This window comes from Myotis yumanensis, unplaced genomic scaffold, assembly GCF_028538775.1.
Source record: "Myotis yumanensis isolate MYYU_CA2020_CCGP unplaced genomic scaffold, mMyoYum1.0.hap1 SCAF_1, whole genome shotgun sequence".
NCBI classification, from domain to species: Eukaryota; Metazoa; Chordata; class Mammalia; order Chiroptera; family Vespertilionidae; genus Myotis; species Myotis yumanensis.
Window position 1 is genome coordinate 67926360 of NW_027223752.1, and position 19124 is coordinate 67945483.

At 43.2% G+C, this 19124-nt stretch overlaps 1 protein-coding gene across 1 annotated transcript in view; it reads right to left on the bottom strand.

The window, feature by feature from the left end:
* Nucleotides 1-666: 666 nt before the first annotated feature.
* SQOR (sulfide quinone oxidoreductase) overlaps nucleotides 667-19124 on the bottom strand; it is a 40641-nt gene continuing 22183 nt past the window's right edge. The window contains exons 5-10 of the mRNA XM_070423493.1: nucleotides 18398-18592; nucleotides 16151-16360; nucleotides 9462-9645; nucleotides 2812-2879; nucleotides 2357-2535; nucleotides 667-970 (exon numbers count right to left, since the gene is read on the bottom strand). Of these exons, the coding sequence (XP_070279594.1) occupies nucleotides 913-970; nucleotides 2357-2535; nucleotides 2812-2879; nucleotides 9462-9645; nucleotides 16151-16360; nucleotides 18398-18592 (894 nt within the window). The 3' untranslated portion in view covers nucleotides 667-912. The remainder of the gene's footprint in view (nucleotides 971-2356; nucleotides 2536-2811; nucleotides 2880-9461; nucleotides 9646-16150; nucleotides 16361-18397; nucleotides 18593-19124) is intronic.

Below are 19124 nucleotides of genomic sequence, written 5' to 3' on the forward strand. Positions count from 1 at the left end.
ACATCAGAATTCCTCTAACCCCATCCTCACTGAGTGTGAGTTCTCTGGGAAGCAGGTGCCATGGCAGAATTACATTTGCAAGAGACTTCATGGGGGGAAGTGTCTGCGGAGGCTAACGGAGGAGGAGGCAGGGAGGGTTCTCACACCATGAATCAGCTGGGACGCCTGGGAAAAGTGGAGGGACCGGGAGCATCACAGACCTGATACAGCTCTAAGAAAGTTTCAGCCAAGTTGATGGGGAATCCTGGAGCCAAAGTTGCCCAGTAGAGAAGCCCTGCAACCTACAGCACTGGTATCCCACCATATCCGTGGTTGGGGGCGGTGGTGGGGGGGGGGGGGGGGGGGGGCGTGGTCTCAACACAAACACCAAACACGGTGGTGCCACAGAGGGGCGGTGGTGGCGGGGCACTGGGCCCACCCCCTGTGCTCCCACAGCCCGTGCTCAGGGCGGTCACACACACTGTTTAAACCTTCTCCCTGGAATGACCCCGGTTTCCTGTGAATCCAAACGGGCTCGGGTGAAATTACACGAGCTACCCGCTGAATACTCAGAGTCAATGGCAGAAAAGCTATTCCACCACCACCATCTTTTCCTCCCAAGCGCTATGACTTTTCATTCCACTAATGCAGATTTAAAATTTTTTTTGTAAAATCTCAATGACAAGCTTTTAGTTAAAAAATAGAAGTCTATTCCTTTATTTTAATATTTTCAAGGAACCAAGCTCATCCCAAACAGCCTGGACAGTGTCTGTTGAGAAGGACTTGAAAGGGAGGCCTTGAGTCCCCGCCACCCAGCATCCAGCACTAAACTCTTTACAGGGTTAGGTCTGGAGCTCTTCATGCTGCTCGTGGCCAGTCTGACTGTGATTTTGGTCCAGAAGCCGCCCAGAGATAGCAAGGGTTGAGCCATCCTTAACTCATACCCAGGTGAAACAACTTCCGCAGAAAAGCTGGTCCTCCCCAGTAACCCCTGGAAGAAACGACATGGAAACGATATTTGCGTCAGAAAAGATGGGAGTGACCTCGGTCAGCAGGATGTTGAAAGTCACATGGCTCACAGACATAAAGCAAGATTTGTCTTGTGAGGTAGAAAGATCCTGTGACTAGGAGGCGACATGCTTCGCGTTCTGGTTTCGATACTGACTTGCTGTGTGAGCCTGGACATGCTCACTCAGTTCAGCAAACTTGCATGCAATCTCTACCACAGGCAAACTGCAATCCTCTCTACTTTTCATTTGCTTATAAATAAAGCAGAGGTCCAGGTTTCTCAACCTTAGCCCTACTGACACTATGAAATAGCTGTTTCTTCGTTGTGGAGACTGTCCTGTGCATTGCAGGGTGTTTAGCAGCATCTTTGGCCTCTGCTCACGAAAAGCCAGTAGCATCCCCTCCAGCTGTGACAACCAAATATGTCTCCAGATATTGCCAAATGCCCCCTGAGGGGAAAAATCACCTTGATTGAAAACCACTAGTATAAAAAGAAAAAAGAAAACCAACTAGTATAGATACCCTGACTTACCTATCTCATAGTGGTTTGTACACGTCAAATGACATTTTCATTGTTTGGAACTAAGAAGAATTATTAAATGTTCTTACTCTATTCACTACTATGCCTACTATGTAGCTGTCTTTTAATGCGTTACCTCATTAATCCCCATCCTCTGAGGTTACTTTCATTTGCAGATAAAAAAGTTAAACACAGACCAGCAACGGGTGGGGGGTGGCTGCGGGGGATAAGAGATCAACCAAAGGACTTGTATGCATGCATATAAGCACAACCCATGGACACAGACAGTAGGGGGGTGAGGGCATGTGCTGGGGGGTGGGAACAGCTGGGGAGAGGTCAATGGGGGGAAAAGGACACATATATAATACTTTAAACAATAAAGAATTTTTTTTAAAAGTTAAATACAGAGAGTTTAAACAACTTGCCCTAAGACACACAGCTCGTAAGTGACCAACACAAAAACTACTTAACATGTAAAAACGATTTACCAGGATTTATTATTATCATGAATCCAGCAGTGAGAAAAAGCCAGAACATGAAAGAGAGAAGACTTGGTTGCTGCCAGTAATTAAGAGAAGAGGCTGTGAGCCCTGTGGTGGTGGATGCACTGCTCCCTTTCCTCACCCTGGGCAGCCTCTCTCTCACCAAGTGCGGCTGAGGATCCAGCACCCTTCGCAGGCTGCCATCACCAGACCATGAGAAACGGCACAGTAAGGAGGTTCCCACTGGCTGGTCCTGGGCTCCGGGTCATGATCTCTCCCGAAGCTGGAAGGCCTCCTAAAACCATCACCCGGCACAAGTGGGTGCGCTAGACTAAAAGACGTGCCTCTCCCCCAGCAATGCACTTACTTTAGCATCATATTCCAGTACAGGAAGGGCATCATGTCAGCCTTCATGAGGTACATGGACAGTCTCTGTTTGCTCTGGTCAAAGGGGAAGGTCTCCACTGGCTGCAAGTTGTAGTCAAACTCCGCAAGAATCACGCGGTTGTAGCTCGTCACCAGTGGACACGACGTGTAGCCATCATACTAAAATTGTACATGAAACTGAGTTGGAAAGTGGCTTTTTTATGATGTTATATAGATACTTCAGAACTTACTCTTTACTCTGAGCAGTTGCAAATTTTTTTCTTTTTCCTTTTTTGTACCGTGAAAAATGGAGACTATATAACAAAAAGTAGTACTAAAGGCAACAACTGCTATGGCTATATTAGAGAAACTAATTAAGAAAGTGGCAACATTGTAGGAAAACACTATTTTCACACAGAATGGAAGATGATAATTGAGACCCTGACTCTTACAAACCTTCTTCGTTGGTGCTTCATTCTTCATGATCAGAGAAATTGTTCTATCAAGGATTCCTGACTGGGCGGCTGTAAGAGAAATGGAAAGTCAGAAAAACATAAGCGTCTAGGTTTTTCACAAAACCTAATTTGCAGATAACTTTAACGTGAACCAGCTCAGAAGGCTCCATTCCCCATCCTTCTAAATTTTAACTAGAACACGACTCTTACTATTTGAAGTTCTGGATACCAGAAGGGGCTCTTCAGTTCCTCCAAGGCCCACATAAGTGCCTCCACTAGTTTGACACTGACAAGCCAGCTCTCTCTAACAGGAGGACTGGCAATTTCAAACAAAAGGACTATAAGGGAGACAACACCCCAACCCCACCCGCCTCCTCCTAGGGTCCAGTGGGTGTCGCTTGATCTGTGTGCCCCGTATCCCCTAGTTATCTGGGAGGTCCCTGCGTCCCAACCTAGATTAATAGCCTAAGTATATCAATTAGGCAAAACAGTGAGCTTTCCTCTCTACTGGACTGCCCTGAGGTTGGACCAGATTAGATAGAAGATGATGATAGATAGATAGATAGATAGATAGATAGATAGATAGATAGATGATAGACGTTTTTGCTTTTTGGTGGCAAGAATGGGAGACTGCCTTTTTTATTAGGAAAATTTTCCAACTCTGTCCTTCTTGTTTCATCTATCCCATCACACGTGCCACTTTTCTTCCTGGACCTTTTTTAAAGCAAACATCATAGCAACTCACCCATAAATATTTCTGTGTATGTCTTTGATAGATGAGGAGGTATTTTTTTTTTTAACACAAACACAATAACATGCTTACACCCAAATTTCTAGCAATAATTCCTTAATATTATCTAATCCCAGAATAGTGTTCAGTTTTAAATTGGTGGTTGCCAGATGGGAGGGAGGTTGGGGTGGGGCAAAAAAAGGGATTAAGGAGCACAAAATGGCCCTAGCTGGTTTGGCTCAGTGGACAGAGTGTCGGCCTGTGGATCAAAGGATCCCAGGTTCGATTCTGGTCAAGGGCCTGTACCTTAGTTGCAGGCTACTCACCAGCCTGGGCCCTGGTCGGGGCTTGTGCAGGAGGCAACCAATCGATGTGTTTCTTTCATATCGATGTTTCTCTCTGTCTTTCCCTCTCTCTTCCACTCTCTCTAAAAATCAATGGAAAAATATCGTCGGTTGAAAATTAACAAAACAAAATATGCCAGTTATAAAAATAGTCACAGGAATGTACACCATAGGGAATATAGTCAATAATATTGTAATGACTTTATAAGGTGTCAGATGGGGTGATCACTTCATAAGGTATATAAATGTATAATCACTATGTTTTACACCTGAAACTAACATAATATTTTATCTCAACTATAATTGAAAAATATATATTTAAAAAGACTGCCCTTTTAAAAATACAAGCAGTTTGTGTCTCTAGAGATGGGAGACTGGATTGACTTTTGAGGAAAGATGGGTTACCTATCTATTGTAAAATGCTCATTAAAGTGATTATTCTGCAATTCCCAAAATCAGGGGTGAGCAAATTTTTCTGTAAAGCAAAATTTTAGACCTTGTGGGCCAAGAGGCAAAACCAAAGCTATTATATAACAAGAGAAAACAAAAATTTTTATTAACAAAATTCAAAATGTAAAAGAAGTATAATAATAACTTTTTGTACTACTAGTATGTCTACTAATGAGAAGAATGGAATTCTTCTTTTCTTAAGAATAAGAAAGAGTCAGTGTTCCCTATCATCAAGTGATTATAAATGTTCATCTGCAGAAAACATCTTAGCCAACTGTATGAAAACCAGCAGCAAGCTGCATTTGGCCAGCAGGCTGTAGTTTGCTGATGCCCAAAAGAGCAATGAATATTTTACTGGAATGAGAGGATCCAAAATATAAGAAATAAGTAACTCTGCTTTAAAAATACTATCTACAATAATAAAAGCATAATATGCTAATTAGACCGGACAGCGAAACGACCTTATGGACGAAGCCGGGACTGTGAGCACCAAGGCCAGCCGCCGCAGCTACGAGGGCCAAGCCTCTTGCACGAATTTCATGCATCGAGCCTCTAGTTCAGTGGTTCTCAACCTTCCTAATGCTGCAACCCTTTAATACAGTTCCTCACGTTGTGGTGGCCCCCAACCATAAAATTATTTTGGTTGCTACTTCATAACTGTAATTTTGCTACTGATATGAATCGTAATGTAAATATCTGATATGCAGGATGTATTTTCATTGTTTGTGACCCACAGGTTGAGAACTGTTGCTCCAGTTATATATATAAATATATATAAATACTATTATATACACATACATACATATATTTATATTTATCTTTATATTACATCTACATATTTATATATAGATACTTTATACACACACACACACACACACACACACACACACTGAGTGGCCAGATTATTATGACCACCCCATCAGTACTTCGTTGGGCCACCTTTTGCCTTCAATATGCGGCGATTCTTCTTGGCATTGACTCCACGAGATGATGAAAAGTGATGCAAAGAATCTGACACCACGCCTGATGAATAGCACTGTCCAGTTCTGTGAGATTTGATGGTTGTGGAACCAGCTGCCTGATGGCTCTTTTAACTTCGTCCCACAAATGCTCAATTGGATTGATATCTGGTGATTGTGGGGGCCACCTAAGCAAGGTAAAGTCTCCCTCATGTTCTTGAAACCACTCCTGCACAATACGAGCACCATGGCATGGCGCATTGTCTTGTTGGAAGAAGCCCTCTCCATTGGGATACGCCATCAACATGATAGGATGAACTTGATCAGCAACAATACTTAGGTACGTTGTGCTATTCAGACATTTATAATGATCTGGCCCTCTAACAACTTCAGCGTGAAATTATAGCTAATTAGCCTACAAACATCAGGTGGTCATAATAATCTGGCCACTCAGTGCATATAGATATATGTATACTAGAGGCCCAATGCACGAAATTCGTGCAAGGGTAGGCCTTCCTTCCCCTGGCTGCTGGCACCAGCTTCCCTCCGGCTGCCAGCACCCAGGACCTGGGCTTCCCTCCAGCTGCCGGCAGCTGGCTTCACCCCCCACCTGCACCCACCTTGGCCTGGCACTGCCCAAGTCTGCCGCCACCACCCCCCTTCCCCCTCGATTGATCACACCACTGGCCGGTGGCCTGGGCCTCCCTCTGTGGGGCAATCATGGGGTGATGGCAGGCACCCCAGCACCACCACCAATCGCATCACACCTGCCTTGGCTGGCCTGGCACCAGTGTGTATCATAGCGTGGTCATCCAGACAGTCATTCTGCTGTTCAGCTCTTTGGTCAATTTGCATATTACGCTTTTATTATAGATATATACCAGCTATCTTTGTTGTGGGCAAGGTAACATCTCTCAAGATCACATTTCCCTTTTGGAAAACTTTGTTCCTCTTTGAGGGCCATGAAGAGTTTACAATCTGTACTGAGAAAACCCGGAGAGGCCCTGCAGCAGGACATCAAGGCCAACAGAAAAGAAGAGAAGAGGCCAAAGGGTGCCACCACGGAGAGGCTGGGCCCTTGGACCCAGGAAGCAGTCACACTGTCCAGGTTTAAGGTGCATGTGTGTGTTGCCCTAGCCGGTTTGCTCAGTGGATAGAGCATCGGCCTGTGGACTGAAAGATCCCGGGTTCAATTCTGGTCAAGGGCACATGCCTGGGTTGTGGGTTCGATCCCCAGTGGGGGCCGTGCGGGAGGCAGCCAATCAATGATTCTCTCTCATCATTGATGTTTCTATCTCTCTATCGCTCTCCATTCCTCTCTGAAATTAATCAGGTGCATGTGTGTGGAGGTGTATTGAGTGGGGGGGGGGGGGGGCTCCCCTGTATTATAATCCCTTTCTGTTATGCCCAAGCCCTCAGTTAACTTTTGTTAAATGCCACATGTTGGCCTTGGCTGTGCTGTGTGTCATTCATGGAGGATCCTGGGGCAGAGAGAAGCAGAGGAAGAAGAGGAGCTGCAGGAAAGCCAGACTCCGTGTGGCAAGACAGGGTCTGGCTCGCAATAGTACGATGGCCTGGACGGAGGTAAGACACCTGGCTGGTGGCAGGGAACGCCAGGGACAGATTGTGGGACAAGTGTAAACATTGCTAAGAATTTATATATTTTCAACGCATAAATTCAGCAACCTTCCATTAAGAGAAATGTAAATTCAAAATATGGCCCCAAAGTCTACCTATAAATCACAAAGACAAAGAACCCAGGACGAAACAAATGAACATCATGGACTCCTGAGGTAACACAGTGGGAGGCACACAACCTCCTGTGTGGAGGGTCCTGCGAAACTATCGCCTGAATCTAAATATAAGAAAAAACTAGGCAATTCTAAATTATGACATACTCTATAGATTAACCATCCTGGACTCTTAAAAAATGCCAATGTCATAAAAGTTTAAAAAAAAAATGTTAGAGGGCGTGTCTTCGATGAAAGGAAACCAGAGACATGACAATCAATGTAGTGTGCGGTGCTGGGGAAATCAGGCTCTTCCACGGGATCCAGAGAAAAGCATTCCAAGGACCTATGCCTGGGAGATCATGGTGTGACAAGATCTATTCAGGAAGGCTGCCCCTGGATTGCCCCTGAGCTCCCAATGTCCCATCTCCAACCATCTGGCCATGAAAAAAGCCCAATCTTGTCTTTATCGAGGCCCTGTCGAAGGCCAGTGTCCAGAGTTTCCATTTTGTATTAACACTTAGTCCTTTGGAGCCCTGAGAGGTTTGCCTGGGACCCCAGTTAGCTACTAGACTCGCATGGTTACACAAGTACTCAGGAGAGAGAGAGAGAGAGAGAGAGAGAGAGAGAAAGAGAGAGAGAGAGAGATCTTTGTTCCCCTGGGGTTGAAAGACCAGGAGTTTTTCTAAATAACCAGTCAACTTCCCAAGCTTTTTCAAGCTTTGGATGGGCCCACCCCCTGACCAATGCTCCCTTTCCCAGGCCTCTATGGTCAGGCACTTCCCCCGGTGCCATTTTGACTTCTACTGCACATGTGCTTACCTCCCCAGCCCTCCCCCCCAGTTCTGTAGGGCGGGGGGGGGGGGGGGGGGGGGTACTTAACTCTTGGCCAGGTAATGCTGTGGACCCCTGGAGTGTGTGTGAAGCGTAGCTTCCTGGTGTAGCAAACAGGCTCAGTGTCCAATTCCCTCTGCTTCCCTTCCTTTTATTAACCTCTGCTAGCAGGCCTTGACTCATTCATGAATTTAAGAGAGGACTGGGCCATAGAAACATTATTAGGAAAACTGGAGAAATTCAAACTGGATTGTATATGAGATGATTTTCTCATACAATGTTCCATTTCTTGGATGTGATGATGGTCTTGGGGAGATAGAAGAGAAAGTCCTTTTTCTTAGGAGATGCATGTTGAAGTATTTGAGGGTAAAGCATTATGAAGTCAAAAGTCACTTTCTAATAACTCAGCAAAAAAGAAATGTACATAGATAAAGGAAATGCCACATAACATTAGTAATCAGTTAATACCTGAAAAATATATGGGTATTCATTGTACTTTCAAATTTTTCATAGGTTTGAGATTTTTTAAATAAAATGTTGGGTGCAAATGACTATTAATAGTGGGAAAGAACCCTAGACACTTTGGCTCCGTGGAGCTCAGCCTGCAGATCAAAGGGTCCTGGGTTCAATTCCGGTCAAGGGCACGGACCTCAGGTGCAGGCTCCTCCCCGGCCCAGACCCTGGTCGAGGCACATGCAGGAGGCAACCAGTCGATGTGCTTCTCTCACATTGATATTTCTCTCTGTCTTTCCCTCTCTCTTCCACTCTCTCTAAAAATCAGTGGAAAAATACCTTTGGGTGAGAATTAACAAAACCAAAAAAAAGTGGAAAAGATATGCAGTGGGTTTCCTTGAAAGTCTTCCTTAGGTTGAAGTAGTCAGCGAAAGTAATGCAACAGGAGCTGCAGGTGTACAATTCACACAAAACACTGCCGTTCCCATCAGCAGGGAGGTCTGTGCTCTGCAGCAGCCACAGAGGACAGCTCCTGTCTGCGGAGGACAGAATGTACAAGGCAATTCTCCCCATCACTGCTAGTGCAGAGCAACGAGGTGAAGAGTTTAGTTTTCCAGGCGGAGACCTTAATGGTGTACCAATCAGGGCACGCTCCACTGTGTTTGTCTTAACAGGACAATTTTCTGGTCTGCAAGCATTCATTGACTTGCATGTGTTTTCTGGGGAAACAAACGCCTCCCTAACTTCACGGTGTTTCAGGCAGAAGAAAAATAGCCAACCTGCCTGGTGTCACAGACTGGGAAGGTCAGGGATGAGCGTGTGGCACTAGGAGGAGTAACAGAACTCCCGAGAGCTGGGAAAGTGGGGCCCTCTCTCGAATGCACTCTCCCCTGAAGACAACCTCTCTGACCTAGAAAAGGCAGAAGGGGTCATGCTACTCTGATACAAAGCCCTCAACACATTCTTTCTTCTTTACACAATACTAAGTTCACCAACATGATTCTGTGTCAGGGAAGTCAAAGTCATTCTTAACCCAGAAAAGTTTCCTCGTTATTCGTGGAATGCTATTTGTGCCAAATTATTGTTTCAGTTACGATGGTGCCTTGGGGTGACGTCATTTGAAGGGGGAGAAACGCTGCACGTTATCTTACCTACAGCAGCGGCGGTCTTCGACGTAGGGAGGTTGGTGCAGTCCCCGATCCCAAACACATTTGAGTACTTCTTGTGCTGCAGAGTTTCTTTATCCACATCCACCCAGCCAGCATCATCAACCACAGGGCTCTTCTTGAGGACATCAGGGGCGCTCATTGGTGGTGTAACATGAAGCATTTCGTACTACAAAAAAGGAGAGCAACCAAATTTGTGCTTTTTCCATATATCTACAGCCCCACGAGCTCTGCCCCCGCCTCCCTCACCCATACACGGCTTTGGCTGCACCGAGCACTATATAATTGGTGCTTATACTAATCTACACCTTCTCCAGGATCTTACAGGCTCCTTTGGAGTCTGGTGATAAAATAACTAACCACTCTCTTGGTTGACATTGTCTCCCAATAGAGTCCACATGATGCCTTTGGCAGAAGGCCTGGGGGAATCCAAGATACTGGAGGGAACCTCACTAACGTTCTGAAAGAACCCATTGCTGTTTCTCCTGTCACTGACACTAAAACAAAGGGCTGGCACATTTCAGTTGCTCTCTCCCTGACTGTCATCTACTGACTTGTAAAGTCTGGGACTGCAAAGAGGTGCTCCGAGTCCTTGAAACTTGTCAAGGCTGTGTTAGGAGCTGATAAGTGAGTGGCATTCCCAAATATGGGTCAACCCTCAAAATAAAGGAAGCAGTCAAAACACCAATTTAAAATGAAATAAAGGTTGGTAAGAATATTGCCTGGCAACTTGGAGGAAAGGGGGTCTGATTCAGTATTGAGTTTACTGAACAGTGTAGAAGGCAGGGTGGATTCCCCCACTCGCCCCCAAATACCTCTGTCAAGATTACCCTTGGCAATGGTGCACTGGCCCGCTTTTTGTTTCTTCCTGTACTATTCCTCTACTTTTTGTAGTTCAGCCTTTTTATTCTTTTAACTTAATTTTAATAAATTCCATCTAGAAATTCCAAATTGATTCAAATGTTCACAAAACATTTTATTAAGGTGAAAACTTTAGCATTTTAAGACAATTCCAACCTTGTGAGAGTCAATAGCCCCTAGTTCCCATAAGGAGGTTCATCAGGACTTGTCAGTCATGGATGACACCAGAAGCCTTGTATTTATTCCCAATTTCAGACAATTATAAGCTTCGTTAACCCTAAGGAAGAAGGAGTGCTGCAAAACGCTCAGTGCTGCCCTGCCGGGTAACCTTGGGTGGCTCTTTAGGGACGTGGGTCCCTGAGGCTGGGTCTGTTAATGAATGTGGAGACGGAATACGCCTGTGGGATAATGGAGGGAATGGTCAACAACCATCACCCACCAAATCATTAAGGCCATGTCTGCACTGCACTGCTTCAGTTAACTACAACCACTTTTTTAAGCTGGTTTAAATCTTATGAATTCCAGATATCCTTCTAGAAGTTCAATATTTTTACATAATCATTGTAAAGGCAAGACTATTTACTTGAACTAATTAATATCCTATACAAAAGAAATACTAAGCAAAATAATAAATACAGACCATCTTCTTACATCATACACAAGAATAAACTCAAAATGGATTAAAGACTTAAATGTTAGACTCAAAACTATAAAAATCCTAGAAGAAAATATAGACAGCAAAATATCGGATATTTCTCGTGGCAATATTTTTTTCTTATATTTTGTCAGACAAGGGAAACAAAAGAAAAAATAAACAACTGGAACTATATCAAACTAACAAGTTTTTGCACAGCAAAGGAAACTATCAGCAAATTGAAAATATAACCCACTTAATGAGAGAATATATTCATCCATGATATACCTAATAAGAGGTTAATATCCAAAATTTATAAAAAACTTATACAACTCAACACTAAAAAACAAACAATCCAATTAAAAAATGGGCAATGGACCTGAATAGACACTTCTCCAAAGGGGACATGCAGATGGCCAATAGCCATATGAAGAGATGCTTAACCTCACTAATCATCAGAGAGATGCAAATTAAAACCACAATGAGATATCACCTCACAACTGTCAGAATGGCTACTATCAATAAATTAACAAACAACAAGTGTTTGTTGAGGAAGTGGAGAAAAGGGGACACTCATGCACTGTTGTTGAAAATGCAGATTAGTGCAGCCACTGTGAAAAGCAGTATGTAGTTACCTCAAAAAATTAAAAATGGAATGCCTTATGACCCAGTGAATCCACTTCTGGGAATATATCCGAAGAAACCCAAAACACTAATTTGGAAGAATATATGCACCTCTATGTTCATTGCAGCATTATTTACAATAGCCAAGAAATAGAAGCAATTTAAGTATCCATCAATAGACAAATGAATAAAGAAAATGTGGTACATATACACAATGGAATATTACTCAGCCAGAAAAAAATGAAACCTTGCCATTTGCCACAACATAGATCGACCTTAAGGGTGTTATGTTAAGTGAAATAAAGCAGGCAGAGAAAGACAAATACCATACGATTTAACTTACATATAGAACCTAAAAAATGAAATAAACAAACAAAACAGAAACTCATAGATACAGAGAACTGATGGTTGCTAGACAGGAGGGTAAGGAGGATAGTTGAAAAAGGTGAAGGAATTAAGAGGTACAAATTGGAAGTTATAAAAAGTCACGTGGAGGAAGACAGGGCAGGGTAGGTAGGAAGCGATCAACCAATGAACTTGTACGCATATATGCATAGCCCATGGACACAGACAATGGGGTGGTGAGGGCCTGGGGGAGAAGGGAGGATGGGAGCAGGCTGGAAGAGGTTAATGGGGGGAAAGGGAGGACCTATATAATACTTTCAACAATAAAAATAAAAAGTCATGTGGATATAAAGTGTGGAATAGGAAATATAGTCAATAACCCTATATAATAAAAGGGTAATATGCAAATTGACCAAACAGCGGAACAACTGGTAACTATGACACACACTGACCACCAGGGGGGCAGACGCTCAGCACAGGAACTGCCCCCTGTTAGTGCACTGCCACAGGGGGAGCTCCGCTCAGCCAGAAGCTGGGCTGACAGCTGGTGAGCCAACGGCGGTGGCAGCGCTAAGGATGTCCAACTGATGGCTTAGGCCCATGCTGTCAGTCGGACATCCCCCAAGGGCTCCCGGACTGGGAAAGGATGCAGGCCAGGCTGAGGGACCCCCCGCGCCCCTTGCCCCGAGTGCACGAATGTTGTGCACCAGGCCTCTAGTATTGTGATAACTACCTATGGTGTCAGATGGATACTAGATTTATCAGGGAGACCACTTTGCAAATTATATAAAAGTCTAATCACTAGGATGTACACCTGAAACCAATATAATATTGTATGTCAACTGTAATTAAAGAAAAAATGAGTAAGAAAATAATGTTTTTTACAAAAAAAAAAAGGAAAGAGTAGTATTGGGTTTGAGAAGCTAATCTGACCTGAAATCCTATAATTCAAAGGGACACAAATATTTTCTTTCTTTACAATCCCTTTAGAAGAACAATAACCATTTATTTATCCAAGTCCCTATCTGTAAGCTCAACTACCCAGAACACAGCTGAGAACCAAAGTGAAAAGAACAAATAACGAAATTAAGTTCATGCACTCAAGCTCATACACTTTGCTCAAAACATTATGCTTTGGGCCCTCACTGATGACCCATTCACTTTTACTTTAAATAAAACTAAACATTTGGTTCTCTCATTTTCCATTCAGTAAAAAACTGGAAGCAGCAATTAAAAAGAGCTGAAGGTAGAGAGACTTCCAAAGTCACTTACAACGTCTTGAGAGCTCCGAAAGAAGAAAACTGGAAAACTACAAAAAGGACACACACAAAATCAGAGTAGTCTGAGACGCTTCTGTAAGGTACTAACTAGCCCTAAAACACCCTAGGACCGTGGTTGGCAAACTGCGGCTCACGAGCCACATGCGGCTCTTTGGCCCCTTGAGTGTGGCTCTTCCTAAGCCTTAGGAGTACCCTAATTAAGTTAATAACAATGTACCTACCTATATAGTTTAAGTTTAAAAAATTTGGCTCTCAAAAGAAATTTCAATCGTTGTACTGTTGATATTTGGCTCTGTTGACTAATGAGTTTGCCGACCACTGCCCTAGGAGAGTAACTGTATGAATATGAACTACTCATAACTGACCTTGAGCTGGGGCAAATAGATGCTACTCAGCCTGGGAATCCTGTGACACCAGAAAGTAAGAAAGTGCTCAAAAATCCGATGGGGACATGTCACGAGGACATTGGAGCCATCTAAAGGGCTCCTCAAATCTGGGGCAATTTGTGCACCAAAGTAATTAAAGATAATGATGAATTATAAACACTGGGAGGAAAGTAGGAATTTAGGAGTTCTTACTAATAATGAATTAATAAAGAGAGAAGGGGGGCTTTTGCTGACAGAATGCCAAGAGCCTATTGCTAAAATTAGAGAAAAGGCTGGAAAATCATCATTTTGCAACCACTGCAGTAGAGATTAGATTAGGCAAAAAATCACCAATGGATGCTAGATCCAGGAGGAAACTTTAATGAGAAATAGGATGTTTACATGGTCTTAAAGTGTCTCCCTACAGACTTATCAGTAGCAAGGGAGAAAAATAAAAATTATATAATGGAGAAACTGGTTCATATCTTGACTGGTCTAAATGAACATCATCAGTGAGGGGCAGTTGAACACAGTGTGCTTTCACCCTAGAAGGACACATCGCATAAGCAGCATTTCAGTCTAAAACTCATAACCTGGCCCTGGCCAGTGTGTTCAGTGGTTAGAGCATCAGCCTGAGTACCCAAGGGTCACGGGTTTGAATCCCAATCAAAGGCACATACCTGGGTTGCGGTTTGCTCCCCACTCCCAGTTGGGATGTGTGTGTAAGGCAATCAGTCGATGTTCCTCCCTCTCTTCCTCCCTTCCTCCCTTCCTCCCTTCTTTCCTCCCACTCTCTCTGAAAAGCAATGGGAAAAAATACCCTCAAGTGATGATTAACAAAAAAAAATAACAATAATAATAATAAAGTAAAATAAAAAATCATAGCCTGAAATGAATCACAAGAAAACACAAACAAAACACAAACCAAAAATGAAGAACATTCTATCAAAAAAATTAAAGTGTGGGAAGGGGGCTGTATTATTCCAAAATGCCAGTGTCACAAGAAACATTCCAGATTCACGGAGACTAAAGAGATACCACAATTAAATGAAATACCTGAGTTTAGACTGGATTCTGTCCTAGAGGGGAGAAGTACTATAAATGCTATTGAAAACAAAACTGGAGTACCAATGGTAGATTAAAATACTGTATCCATGCTAAATATGCTAAGTTGATAGCTGTATGAGAATACCCCTATGTCTTAGGAAATTTACAGTGAAGTATTTAGGGGCAAAGGGCTATGATGTACGTAACTAACCTTTCAATGCTTCGGGGAGAGGGAGAGAAATGAAATGATAAGACAAATGGGATAAAACTCTCTATTAAGTTCATCTAGGTAAAGACTATATACAGGTTTATACTATTTATACATTTACTATTTTTATCATGGCAACTTTCCCTAAGTTGAGATTATTTCCGAAAAAAAAAAGTATTTAAAAATTATGACCTTGAGTCATCAGTAAGATTTTAAATACACTCACGTACAAAAAACAAGATGTATGCAATTTATTTAGAAAGAACTTGACTTAAAAGCTTATAATGTAAAGTTTTGATGTTTAGGAGACTAATCTTTGATTTCCTTCAAAATTCATTTTCACGGAACCTTTTCTTACCTCTAAAAATGCTGAATAAATAAAATACGCCTGTGCACTGTTTTCTCGCTGCTAACAGTTCTTGCCAGAATGACAGAAACAAAGGATTCCTCCATGCATGCTTCTCCAGCCGCCTTTTCATTTTGTTTTTACTCCTCACCCTCCGCTACAAAGGTGCTGCTCTTCCCACTCACAGAAGAAAGTGAGACACAGAGAAGCCAAGGCCATGTACAAAGGCTAGGCCTTCCCAAGCAGGGGGTTGCTCCATCAGATCTTTCAAAGGGCTTTAAGTGCTTCCTTTCATGCGCAGGTGAAAGATGTTTAAAAGACAGCCTCTTCAGAGTGAGAGACGTCCCTGTCGTTCTTGAACTAACCACAATCAGGGCTGTTTCTCCCATTCTATAAACTCCATCAATCACCAGATCCTGCATGTAAGGAAGCCCTTCCAGAACGCTCGGCTGTAACTGAAGTTGTGAAATATCTGACTGCTTCAAGTGGCTCAGTGCCAAGAAAAGCAGAGACATAAAACAGGATAAAGCCCTAACCGGTTTGGCTCAGTGGATAGAGCGTTGGCCTGCGGACTGAAAGGTCCCAGGTTCGATTCTGGTCAAGGGCATGTACCTTGGTTTCGGGCACATCCCCAGTAGGAGGTGTGCAGGAGGCAGCTGGTCGATGTTTCTCTCTCATCGATTCTCTCTCTATAAAAAAATCAATAAAATATATTTTTTTAAAAAACACAGGATAAAAATCTACTTGGTACCAGTAGATAAACCCTCCTCCCTCCCATGAACACAGCCTCCTACCTCTCTCTCTTCCCCACCCATGTTGGTCCACCCTCCTCCATCACTGTCCTAAGATGCTCATTGTAACCAGCCTCCCCCAGTGCACAGTGGTGATGGGCAGGGAAGTGGGAGCCATGATGACGCCTGCATCCACAACACTGTTCACCTGACAGCTCAACCTCGCCACTCACAGAAATCACTTGGGTCTCTCCAGGTTTGTCCATGTTCTCAAACACAGCCTCTTGTTTATCGGCTCGGACTTCAATGAGATTTTGCTTGTAGTTCACAGTGAGGTTCCGTTCCTGGATGATCTCCATCAGGGCATCTGCATACTTCTTAACCCCAAAAATCGATCCAAGGGAAGTGTTGAAAATGATATTGGCCTTGGATCGCTTCCCTGTCTGAGAAAAAGGAAAGAATAGAAACAACCAACACCAAAGCATTACTCCAGCCACCTTTTGTTTTGTTTTTCAACTGAGACAAGAATTAAACCCTTCAGAAGAGACCTCGCCAGCTTTCTCTCCTTTGCCCTGGTGGGGTGAGGTGTGGACCAATCCACTACCTCCGTCTTATTTTCTGTCAGCAACACAGCAACTAAGTGCACACCTGAACCAAAGGGTTGAGGTGGGCACTGTTCTATTGAAGGCCAGAGGTGAGATTTCTTCTAGGGGAAAACAGAGCTGATTGTTTTCTCATATACTCATTTGCTCATTCACTCAGTAATGATGTGATGAGGTCCTAGAGCTGCCCAGTCTGTTCTCGGCGCTGAGGGACAGGAGTGAACGACACGAAGGCATGACCCCTTGGCTCGCACACCCCAGTGCTGCTCAGGTCTCAGAGAGGCTGGTATTCTCCCCAACACCTACAATCTCAGGAAGGTCTCTCAGACCGCCCAAGAGCTGGGAGGTGAGTTAAACAAAGAGAATTTCCAGGAGGAACAGCTAGTCTCTTTTTCTTCTGTCCAGCTCCTTGTAGGATTTGCTCACCTGGATCTCACTATTTAGAAGAAGTTAGGTAAGAGCCTCAAATTGCCAACCCGGAAATTCTCTAACCCAGACAGGCCTTTCTTACCCACAGAAATGATGACTTAATTCCCCACCCGTGGGGTTGGTGCTGGTCTCCATGACTCAGGTGAAGCCTTCCCAGTGCTGGGTTCTCAGCGCACATTCAACATCTCCTCCGTCCCATCATCCCCTCCCCTTCTCCTCACCTGTCCCTTTACAGAACCACAGGCTGCTCTGAACCTGCACCGTCTCGAGTGGGACCACGCTTTAGTAAACCTAGAGTGACACCCTGCAGAGGGCAGGAGGGCCAGGGCAGCTGCCCCAGCTTCACACCACGTGTTCTTGGGCTGCAGACCCGACACAGAGGGTGTGTGAGCAATGTCTCTAAACAGCATCTTAGTGGAAAGAGACAAATCTTTCCACTGAAGTTCTACGCGAACATTATTTTTTTCCCTTTAGAATTGGCATTTTTTCCTATTATACTTCCAAAAATGTATATAAGAGCCAGAAAATATTCATAACCTTAAACTAGAGCTGAGGATATTATTATGTATAAAAATGATCAATGTGCAACTAATTGTCTAACTATATGAAAATATTTAAGCAGTCTTTAACATACCTCCCCAAGAGACTTTTATACACACATTAAAAGGTATGTTACAGCCCAGCTGGCGTGGCTCAATGGTTGAGCATTGACATATGAACCAGGAGGTCATGGTTTGATTCCCAGGTTGCGGGCTCAATACACAGTGTGTGGTATGCAGGAAGCAGCCAATCAATAATTCTCTCTCATCATTAATGTTTCTATCTCTCTCTCTCTCCCTCTCCCTTCCTCTCTGAAATCAATAATAATATATTTTTTAAAAAGTATGTTACAAAGACTATTTAATAATCATACAAACTTAGTTTGTATGTACAGTATGATTGTAACCATGTCTAAAAAAACATGCATAAGAGCCCTAGCCGGTTTGGCTCAGTGGATAGAGATCAGCTTGTGGACTGAAGGGTCCCAGGTTCAATTCTGGTCAAGAACACATGCCCAGGTTGCAGGCTCGATCCCCGGTAGGGGACGAGCAGGAGGCAGCCAATCAATGATGCTCTCTCATCATTGATGTTTCTCTCTCTCTCTCCCTCTTCCTTCCTCTCCGAAATCAATAAAAATATATTTAAAAAAAAAAAAAAAAACATGCATAAGAAAAAAATGGGAAGTCATGTCAAATTGATGATACCAGCTGTATTAAAACAATTGGATTATGATTGTCTTTTTCCTTTTTTCTATTTTATGAACTTCTAATTATATAATTTTGTACATATGTAACAAAAATTTAGAAATAAGAAAAAGTATCTTGACATGGATAAAATGGAATTCTGGCACTCAGCAAATTAGCACCGTCTACTCCCCCACCCTGTCCTGTCCCTGGAAAGGAAACATACCTTCCTGAAATAGTCTTCCGATAAGTACATGATCTTCTGCGGGGCCCCAGCACACTTTACGGGAGTGTTTGGAAAGGTAAAGATGGCATTGCCCTCCTTGAAGTCCTGCAAAGCTTTCCACGTCTTCTCTACCGTACCAACTGAATAGTTAGACCCTATTTTGGGTTGGGAAAAACCTTCAGGTAGGCCTTTAATCTGCAACAAAAGACACACACACAAAAAACACATTTTTTTTTACCATATGATTTTACTTATATGTTGAATCTAAAGAACAAAATAAACAAACAAACAAACAAAGTTGGAACAGATTCATAGATGCAGAGAGCTGATTGGTGGTTGCCCAACGGGGTGGGGATTGGGGACTGGGTGAAAGAGTTGAAGTGATTAAGAAGTACAAATTGGTAGTTACAAAACTGTCATGGGGATGTAAGGCACAGCATAGGGAATAAAGTCAATAATATTCTCATAATTATGAATGGTGCCAGGTGGGTATATAAAGCATATGATTGTTTAACCACTAAGCTGTATGCCTGAAACCAATATAAAACAAAATTGAATGAAAACTGTAAAAATAAATGTTTAACGGAAGTGCAAATGACTTGCTTTGCCATTTCTACAGCCTCACAAGCATTTGAGTACAATTATTAGCCCACAGTCCTCACACACAATGCAGCAGGCAGGTGGGTGTAGCACCCAAGCTGCAGACTGGACTCAGCCCAGAGAAGCC